The sequence below is a fragment of the Megascapheus bottae genome, chromosome 10, assembly GCF_031878675.1.
Source record: "Megascapheus bottae isolate mThoBot1 chromosome 10, mThoBot2.hap1, whole genome shotgun sequence".
In the NCBI taxonomy this organism is placed as follows: Eukaryota; Metazoa; Chordata; class Mammalia; order Rodentia; family Geomyidae; genus Megascapheus; species Megascapheus bottae.
The window spans coordinates 10,276,604-10,287,500 of NC_143518.1; the positions used below are offsets into that span (position 1 = coordinate 10,276,604).

Consider the following 10,897-nt stretch of genomic DNA (forward strand, 5'->3'; position numbering starts at 1 on the left):
ACCACACAAGCTGAAACTACTGCTCTGAAGTGTATTTCTGGAGATAAAAACAACATCTCACTCTGTCTAGCAGTTGGCAGCTAGCGGCTAGAATTCTAAATTTGTTTTCCAATTCTCCAGGAGCCCAATGGTATTTATTATTTTCTGGTTCACTGGTGATAACCTCAGCAATAATTTTGAGGTAAATTGAAAGATAAAATCCAAAGCTCATTACCGGAATTAATTCCCATCCCATCACCTGTCCAGTAAAAGCTATCCATGTGACACTTAGTATAATATCTTTTGAAGTAAGGGGAATCTTATTATTTTATACAAATTTTTCTGCTTTCAAATTTTCTGACTTGGAGCCATGAGAGAAAGTACAAAATTATTTTCCAGTAGGGAAATCAGTTATTTGAATGAATAGAGTAGATGAAGTAGGTATCACTGGAAATTCATGATCATGAAAATTAAAGAAAACATGAATGGCAATAGTCCAATTCACCCACTGAATACAAAGTGGTCATAGAAAGAAGAGGATTGAACATGACTAACGTTTGAAGTAATATCCAAGTGTCCACAGCCGTTTATAGCTAAAAATCACTCTTAATAGAGGTGGATATTGATGACATCATTTTCAACACAGCTGTGATATAAATCTTTCTTAATTTAATATTTTTTCCAACTGGAATCACTCATATGTGCACATGATTTTTCAAGAGTCTGAGTGACAGTGTCCTAACCTGTACTCTTCATCCTTCTCATTAGCTTTTCTTATAACCTCCCAAGCACCCTTCAGTTGGGACTGGATTGATTCTCACTTAAAAGTCTGCTAATACCTTCTGCCAGCCTTGCCTACAGTTATCCCAGAAGCCTTGAGCTATCTTCTCTTCTTTCCTACTTTTCCTCATGATGCCATCGGTCAAATTAGAACTTTTCTAGGTTTTTCATATCTACAGAACACAGCAGCATGAAGTGCTTGTCATATTATTGGTTGCTTAAACCATAATCATGGCCTTGGCCTAATGGTAGAGTGTGAACATGCACAAAGACCTGGTTTAATTCCTTGGTACTATATACATAGAAAAGCCGGAAGTGGTGCTGTGGCTCAAGTGGTAGAGTCTAGCCTTGAGAAAAACCCAAGGACAGTGTGCAGGCTCTATGTTCAGTCCCCAGGACTGGCAAAAAATATTATGAAAAATATATATATATATGATCAATATAAATATATATGCCTTCCCCAGAAATCAACATGCTAGGGTTCAAAACATTCCTGTATTATTGGTATAGGCTTCTTATTCCAAAATGAATTGCATGCTCCTCATGGGTAATACTTTAAATGATGTTAGCTGATACCCTTTAATATAGAAAGCATTTGCAGTTGACTATTCCCTCTTTGAGATTGGAGTAGGAAATATTCCCTCAGGGAAGAAGGCATTTGCCACTTTGTTCTCAAATACTATGGATCCCAGATTCCTGGGTTAATAAACCCATGCATTCGTGGATTCTTCCTGGTAGAATATTTTCTAAATGTATCTGGACTTCCTGTCTTATAAACTACTGTGAAAGCCCTAAACTGCCTGCATTTCTGTGCTTACACCTTATCTCTGACACAGAAAAGTTCCACTGTCTTTTACAAGAAGATGCTGTTTATTTCCCCTTCCTCTACTCTCCATGGGACAGACCACAATTATTCATGTCTCTCACCAAACTGCCAAGCTTTCCATTGCAGCCTGCTGCACAGACACCAGAAACTAACACCTCCCTGCACAGCATTCTCTGCATCGAACTTGATCTACTGCCTCCTCTGTGATGCCCTGGCAGATGGTTTATCTGATAACACTGGGTGATATTATGAACGGTACTTGAGTGTAGACATTTCTGGATGACACTATATAATTAACTGCCAATGTGGCATTCCTGTCTTGACCAAAAATGCCTGAACCTGAGATGGTATCTTTTTCAGCTTGTATACTGGTCTCAGATCTGCCCTAACATGAGATCTGGAAAAATACTGATTCTTCTGAATACTAGAGAGTACAATATATGTATTCATATTGGACAAAATATACTGGCTTATATATTGCTTCAAAAGCAATTAGTTGTTTCTTATCTTTGTTGCCAGTCCTGGAGCTTGAACTCAGGACTTGAGCACTGTCTTGGTGCTTTCTCAAGGCTAGTTTTCTACTAAGTAATGCACACCGGGATCTGATAATTAAAACTGATATAGTATTTGTTAATATCTCTAAACATATCAAAGAATTGCATGCTTATATTAAGAGAATTCATGCAACGTAAAAGAAAATTTAATACTAGTGTCTTCTTACAATTAAATTCAGAAGTTTCTATATCATCCCTAGTTATTTTTACTTATAAACATAAAGGGACAATAACAAAACAAAAAATGAACACAAGACTTGAAGCATATTGTACATGGATTCCTACAACAGCATTCAATTCTTGTAGGTTCCCAGTACTATCCTACCAGGGAAATTTGTGACTCTTTTGACTGAACAATAATTTAAGGAACTGACAGGTCATCATTCAATGTTATGATCAGGACTTAAACATAAAATTTTGGCAGATTTCATATGGTCTGAAAGAACTCCGTGATAAAATGTTCACTTAGTAGATCATGTGGTAATGCTCATCTGAGAATTCTGATCACAAATTTTCCCATGAAACAAATGGAGTCAAATGCTGAGAAGAGTTCCATTCAGATATATACATGCTTTCCTGCCCACATCAACTCAGGACAGTATAGACTCTGTCTATACTATAATGGAGTTATCCATTTTTACTGATTTACTAAGTATCTCAAAATTTTAAATAAATAATTAATAATATATTAAGAAATGATTAAAAGATGGATTAAAAGAGAAGGCACTAATCACAACCCCCCCAAAGCTTTTGATCTAGAGTGATAAAAGTTATAAAATGCATGTAGAATGCTTATTTATTTTACAAGAAATCTGATGCAGATTCTAAAGGAAGTACTTCATGGATTATCACATTAACTTCTAACATTCACCATGTAGAATATAGATCTGTAGTGAACTGTTTAAATATATGTGTTCCGGTCTTGTACTCAGGCCTGAGTGCTTTCCCTGAGTGTTTTGCTCCAGGCTAGTTCTCTACCACTTGAACCACAGCTCCCCATCCAGTTTTGTGGTAGGTAACTGGAGAAAAGAGTTTCACAGACTTTCCTGCATGTGCTGGCTTGAACCACAATCCTCAAACCAGAGTCTCCTTAGTGACTTGTAATATAGTTAAGAACCAGTGGTACCCAGCTCTCATGAAGTTTTTAATTGTGTTTTGGATATTTATTTGTATAATATTATACTTACCATTAATTTGAAGGAAGAAGTCAAAGGATTCTGAAGTCAATTTAATTTCCTCTCTGTCTCTCTCCCACTCTTCTCTTTCCCTCTCCCTCCCTCTCTTACTGAGTGTCGAACCCAGGGCTTCTTACACTTCTCTAGGTGAAGTCATCCAGCTTTTTTATTTCTATTTCATTATTAGACAAGGTCACAATAAATTTTCTCACTATCTTACTACTCAGGATTGTTCTGCTTCCAATTGTGTGGTAACTGGTATTACAAGCATGTACTGCCACCCTAGTTTAAACCATACTTTTAGGCTATTATTCACAGTGAACACTTTCTCAACATGGGTTAATTATTTAACCCATCAATTTTACTTTTACCTTTACAGTCCAGGGATCCCTCTATCACATGCCACGGACATGGAGACAAATCTCCAAAATACCAGTGACTTCATCCTTTTAGGACTCATCACCAATCTTGCATACCCGGGGATTCTTTTTGCGGTAATCTTCTCCATCTTTGTGGTGGCTGTAACAGCTAACTTGGTCATGATTCTGCTCATTCACGTGGACACCCACCTACATACACCCATGTATTTCTTGCTCAGCCAGCTCTCCATCATGGACACTGTCTACATTTGCATCATTGTCCCTAAGATGCTCCAAGACCTCATATCCACGCAAAAGACCATTTCCTTCCTGGGCTGTGCATTTCAGATTTTCCTCTATGTGACTCTAATTGGAGGAGAATTCTTCCTGCTGGGTCTCATGGCTTATGACCGGTATGTGGCTGTGTGCAACCCTCTGAGATACCCAGTCCTCATGAATCATAAGATCTGCTTGTTCATGGTGCTGGGGTCCTGGTTTGGGGGCTCTTTGGATGGATTTATGCTGACACCTCTGACCATGGGCTTTCCTTACTGCAGGTCTCGAAAGATCAATCACTTTTTCTGTGAGATCCCAGCTGTGCTGAGGCTGTCCTGCATTGACACTTCGCTCTACGAGACACTGATGTATGCTTGCTGTGTTTTGATGCTTGTTATTCCTTTATCCATCATCTCTGTTTCCTACACACGCATCCTAGTCACTGTCCATCGCATGAGCTCCGCTGAGGGCCGGCGCAAAGCCTTTGCTACTTGCTCCTCCCACATTATGGTGGTGAGCATTTTTTATGGGGCTGTCTTCTATGCCAACGTGCTGCCTCATTCCTACCACACACCAGAGAAAAATAAGATCGTGTCTGCCTTCTACACTATCCTCACACCCATGCTAAACCCAGTTATCTACAGCTTGAGGAATAAAGATGTGGGCACAGCTCTCAGGAAAGTACTAGGGAGATTTGCCTCCTCCCAGAGAATCAGAGCAGGGGATGGAGGTAGGAAATACTAGCCCACACACTTTTATTCACATGGCCAATCATAAGCCTTTCTGGAAAATATGTTATTATCTTATAAAAATATCATTTTAAAAATACAAAATTATCAGTCAGCAAACTAATCTTGTTACAAGCATTACTTAAGACCTGTGTTTGAAACACGTATGGTGAATGCATCTGAAATATGAGTTATGTGGGAAGCTGGAGTTGGATAATTACAAGTTTAAAAGCATGTTTGGTTAAACAGTGACTTCAAGGTTATTCTAGAAACAATCAGAACTTGTTTTAAAATACATATTAAAAAAAATAGGTGGTGTAGATAACTTGAATAGCAATCAAAATGGCCCTGGGTTCAATTCCCAGGATTATACACACCTACACATACACACACAGTAGGTTCACAGAATCATGCTGGGCAGAGCAAAATGAATCCCTTTTAAGTGTTCTGCATAGATGATTTTTACATACTATGTCGAGTGCTTTTGTGTCTTTTGTCTAACATTTTCTATGATGCTAAAGATAAAACTCCAGACTCTATCCATGTTAAACTTAATCTCTATTATTCAGATACATTCCTGAGCACTCCTGGAAAATATCTGAATGGAAACTACAAGGAACATTTTTTACATTTGCAATTAATTAATATTTAAGAAGCTATGGGCTAAGTGATATGATTCTAATTGGGATTCTGTATTTACAGTAACATTGTATACATTTTCCCCTATAAAGTTAGTATACAGATTCTGACCATGTATTTATTCACATTGAGTTTATATGTCTAGAAATCAATAAATGTTTGTTACAGCGTGAGCTGGTGGCTCAAGTCTATAATCCTAGCTATTCAGAAGACAGAGATCTCTGAACCACCATCTTAGCTAGCCTAGGCATGAAACGTCATGAAATTATATTTTCCAATAAACTGCCAGAAAGCTGAAAGTAGAGCTGTTGCTCAAGGGGTACAATACTAGAGTTGAAAGCAAAAACAAATTCTCAGGAAGCATGGCTAGGTCCTGATTTTAAGCATCAGACTTGGCACAATAAATAAATAAATGAATAATATTTCCAAACAAATAATTCAATATATAAGTATGACTTATTTGTAAGTAATAAATGTATAAGTAACTTCTGTATAATAAAGAATTCATTTCTATTTAATAGTTGATGAATTGAAAATGGTCTACTTAAGATCTTAATATTGCTATAATAATACAAGTTGTCCATTTATTCTTAAGTAAAGAGAAATTATTTAAAAAATCGAATAAATTAAGATATCTTCTTTCAGCCCCTGTTGTGATTGATCATTTTCCTTATTCTCCATCTGTCTCTTCATAGTCTGGCAAATATACATAACACATACATAACAGATATGTTATACATATGACATATATGTAATACATATGATACGTGTAACATATACATTTAGCTAGTTGAGATCAGGTGTGACATTTTGGTAGTGATCAACTTGAACAGAATTTTAACTAAGAAAGACAGTAATGAAGGGCCAGGAGTATGGCCTCACGGTAGAGTGCTTGCCTAGCACGCATGAAGCCCCAGATTTGATTCCTCGGTACCACATACACAGAAAAAGCCAGACTTGGTGCTGTGGCTCAAGTGGTAGGGCACAAGCCTTGAGAAAAGCCCAAGGACTCTGCCCAGGCCCTGAGTTCAAGGCCAGATGTAGCGAAAAAGAAAAAGAAAAGACAGTAATGAGCTTTCTATTGTCTATTCACTGAAATTAACTTTCCTTATGTAGGTCCTAAAATATGAGACAAAATATTCATTCATGTGGTGTTTATTTTTCCTGTCAAATTTAAGTTTAGAAAATTGTTGAGAAGCTAAAGACTAACCAAAATTTTACTCAAATTTACCTCATTTATTGTTAAGATAGAAAAGTTTCATTTATCAGTGCTAGACACAACAGGATACAGGCCATTCACCAGCAGAGAGAAGTCATGGTTACTTATTGGTGATGACTAGAATTCTAATGGTTTGTTTGTTTTTCTCTAGCTGAAAATTGTATCCCTGGGAAATTATATCCCTACCAGTAGTCTCTGAAGTACAATCTCCATGCAAGTTTCACCCACAGTGAATGTGTTTCATTTTCTTCCCTGCTTTGGTGTGTCCCTCTTCTGGAGGAGCTGCCATAGGCAATGTGGATGAGAAATAGAACTTCATCCTCTGACTTCATTCTGCTGGGACTTCTGGTGAGGAGTAAAGCTACAGGGTTTGTCTTCACGGTTATCTTTGCTATTTTTGTGGTAGCTGTAATGGCAAATTTGATCATGTATTCCTGATTCAGGTAGATTCCCGACTCCACACGCCCATGTACTTTCTGCTCAGCCAGCTATCCATCATGGATAGCCTTTTCCTTTGCACCAATGTCCCAAAACTCCTGGTGGATATGGTTTCTAAAGAGAAGACCATTTCCTTTGTGGGCTGTGGCATCCAGATCTTTCTCTACTTGACAATGATTGGCTCAGAGTTCTTCCTCCTGGGCCTCATGGCCTATGACCGCTATGTGGCTGTCTGTAACCCACTCAGGTATCCAGTTCTGATGAACCGTAAAGTGTGTCTTTTGTTGGCCGCTGGTGCCTGGTTCGGGGGCTCACTTGATGGCTTCCTGCTCACTCCCATCACTATGAATGTCCCCTACTGCTCCTCACGTAGAATCGATCATTTCTTCTGTGAGATCCCTGCGGTGCTCAGGCTGGCCTGTGCGGACACGTCGCTGTACGAAGCGCTGATGTACGTTTGCTGTGTGCTCATGTTGCTCATCCCGGTCTCTATCATCTCCACTTCCTACTCTCTCATCTTGCTAGCTGTCCACCGCATGCGCTCTGTAGAGGGCCGCAAGAAGGCTTTCACTACTTGTTCATCCCACTTAACTGTAGTCAGCATTTTCTATGGAGCTGCTTTCTACACCTATGTGCTGCCCGAGTCATTCCACACGCCCGAGAAGGACAAGGTAGTATCTGCCTTCTACACCATCGTCACACCCATGCTGAACCCTCTCATCTACAGTCTGAGAAACAAGGATGTCATCGGGGCATTTAAAAGGATATTTACACGTTGCTCGCTCTCTCAGAAAGTAGTCACAACTAATGCTTAGAGACTGATGTCCAGACTTCTGTGTTTTTCAGTCATCATTAATGACTTGGTTATCCCATAACATGTCTTTACTATTGACAACTGGGTTGGCTCAGTATATCTGAATTCTAGCTATCTGGGGGAAGGGGATGTTTTACTACTTATGAAGACATCTTTGACAAAAGAACAAGGTCTGTTCATTGCATTGTATATTAAAACTGTAGGTTCTTGTATCTAAGAAATGAACCAGCTACAAAATCATCTATGTCCAAGGATTCCACAACTGTGTAAGGAGAATCTTCTACAATATTGACAACGGCTTATCACTTTCCATAGAATGTAATAAAAGCATCCACAATCAGAAACTTCAAATATCTCAACTTTGTGTCATTTGGCAACAAACAATAATCGGAAGAACTTGAATTCAATTCTGAGTGAGATGATAATCTTTCAAAGAGGTGTGAGATGGTAACTATACATGTGGGAAGCAAATAGGGATTCAAGAAGAAACTCAAGAAGTTTCAAAAAGCATGAAAGTAGTTGGAACAGAGACCAAGAGAAATTAGTGCATGGGTTTTTGTTTTGGAGACGGGGAGGACAAATGTAGCAAAAATGTTACATTGATAGATAAGAGAAATTAAGAATTGAATTGAATGAGTAGAATTTATGTTAATTAAATTGAATTAAATCAAAGAATTAAATTGAATAGGCCTCTACAGCTTATTTTAGATATTTAAGCCAGTTATCAGTTTATTGGAGTTCAGATTAAAATTTGAAATTTCAGTTATGCCATTGGTAGTCTTTAGAGTACAAAGGATATTTAAAAGCACAGGGTTGGTAGAACTCACTTTAGAAAGAAGGCTTAAATCCAGGACCTGAGACTAATTGAGTCAGATGGGAAATAAAGAAAACAATGGTAAGTTTTGCTGAGTTTAGAATATGTGCCATCTAAGACTTAAGTGAAGAAGGCAGTTTATACTGGGCAGTCTCAGCTACAGCAAGAAAGCTTTTGTGTAACGCTCTCACACTTGGAGCCACAGTGCCAGTGTCCAATTTTCTGTCTTTCCAGAAAAAGTCAGGAGTCTCATATCGTTTCTTACCCAAAATACCCAAACTACAATTCTCAGATCTCAGCCTTCTGAGTCGTCAAGAATGCAGATGAAAATGTTCCATGCTCTACTTACATTTATAAAATTATCTCCAGCATTTCTGTCTAGTCTCTTTTTCCCATGGTTTGTGGACCTACATCCAGAGACTAGAATATCTATGAATGATGTAAATTTTAAGTGACCATACCCTGATTTCCATCATGTTCTTCCATCAGCTTGGCTTCCACTAAATGCAGACTCAAAGTGGCAAGTTAATACCAAGAGCTTAAACCAAGTTCAACTGATGGAAGACCACAGTGGAAATCATAATACTGTTTTTTTCATGACACGGTTGGTATATAAATGAGTGATAAATTTATGTTAATATATAAATATTTGTAACTTTCCCAGTATATATTTGCATTTCATGTTTTCTGATTAAGCCTTTTTTAGAATGTACTTTTGGTAGCTTTATAAACAAACAAACAAAAATCTTCAAGTGTTGCTGTGGCTCAAATGGTAGAGCATTAGCCTTGAGCTGAAGAACTGAGGGACAGCACTCAGGGCCAGAGTTCAAGCTCCACAACCAACAAACCAGCAAACAGGCAACCAACAAAAAACTTACAAAATCAGAACATGTAAGAGTGTGTGTGTGTGTGTGTATTAAGGAAAAGCAATGAATGTCATGTCAGTGAAGCTGAGTGAAATGTAGATGTTATCAGCAACTGAAGGAATTAACTCTGGTTTCTCTCCCTTAATTAAAATTGCCTAATATTTACATATGGTATTTTTGTGCACAGTCCAGTGTCCATTATCATTGTTTAAATTCTGATTGTGAAGATGTAAAAAAAAGATGGTAGTCATCTTCTCTTAACCAAAAAGAAGCATTTCCTGCTATAAAAATAGTGCAGGAACACAAAAGGATCTGACTTGGAATATCAGGTCATATCTGTACCACATCGGGGAAATCATGTCAATGAATTCTATAAGCAAATCACAGAAATTACTAGATGAGGAGAAAAACTGGAATAAAATGAAATGACATATTCAGGCTCAAGCCTGTACTACTTCATGCATGCGAGGCAAGCACTTTAACCACTAGGCCAAACTCCCACCCCCCTCAATTCTATTCTTATATCCCTAATTCTGACACTTCTTGCAGTCCTTCTCAATGAAAGACTTCCTTTCTTACAGTTATCATATTTATTGTCTAGTTTGCCTTTCATTTAAGTTTCTTCAGAAGTCTCATGAGTGCTCTTTCTGCCAGTGGTAAGATTTCTGGGTAGGACAGAGCATCAATAATTGATCAGCTTCCTTGAATTAAGATCTCAACGATTCACTCCCTTGGGAAACCACAGGGTCTTTCATTTCATGCTAAAACTCTCATTGGTATAATCCCACTTCTTGGGTGGCTTTCTGGATGTAATTACAAATCTGAGAACCTAAGTTGGTTCACAGTTATTCAACCAATCAATCAATCAGCCATGCTTTGAAGCAGAATACATGAAACATTGATTTTTGAGGCAAAGTGGCCTATTTTGGTTGATATTGTTGGAAAGTAGAATACCCTTCAAGGACCGCATGGTGGATCATAAAATGACAGAAGGTGGATGTCAAGGAGCAAAAGCATGTCCAATGAGAAACTGTATCAAATAGCGCTGTGCCTTGATAAAAAGGGTTGTATTCAAAAGTGAACTCACATAAACAGTGTTCCAGGTAGTGAGGCCCACACAAGAGCATCAGCAATGTCATGAAATTGTAGCCGAAGATTCCATCAGCTCTGACAGTCTGTGGCACCAGCTTGGAGCACATGGAAGGCACACAGAGTGATGTACAGCAGAGGCTGAAGGACAGCAGCGCTGTGGCAGTCAGAGGTCATGCACAAAGGTGTATTCTATGGCAGCCACATAGATGGGCCCACAGAGCTGGATGACATGGCTGGTGTGGCAATGCTCTAGTCTGGGCCCTTGTTCAGCAACAACAGAAGGTCAGGGATAGTAGTGAAGCAGAGCTCCAGGCCAGCAAAGAGTCTGCAATAAAGGA

At 38.5% G+C, this 10,897-nt stretch overlaps 1 protein-coding gene and 1 pseudogene across 1 annotated transcript; both read left to right on the forward strand.

Moving 5' to 3' along the window:
- Positions 1 to 3,724: 3,724 nt before the first annotated feature.
- Positions 3,725 to 4,693, forward strand: LOC150057569 (olfactory receptor 2T2-like). Its single transcript, XM_090340318.1, has one exon. The coding sequence runs from the start codon at positions 3,725 to 3,727 to the stop codon at positions 4,691 to 4,693; it is 969 nt and encodes a 322-aa protein (XP_090196444.1).
- A 2,130-nt stretch (positions 4,694 to 6,823) lies between these two features.
- LOC150057570 (olfactory receptor 2T11-like) lies at positions 6,824 to 7,788 on the forward strand (annotated as a pseudogene).
- Positions 7,789 to 10,897: the final 3,109 nt, after the last annotated feature.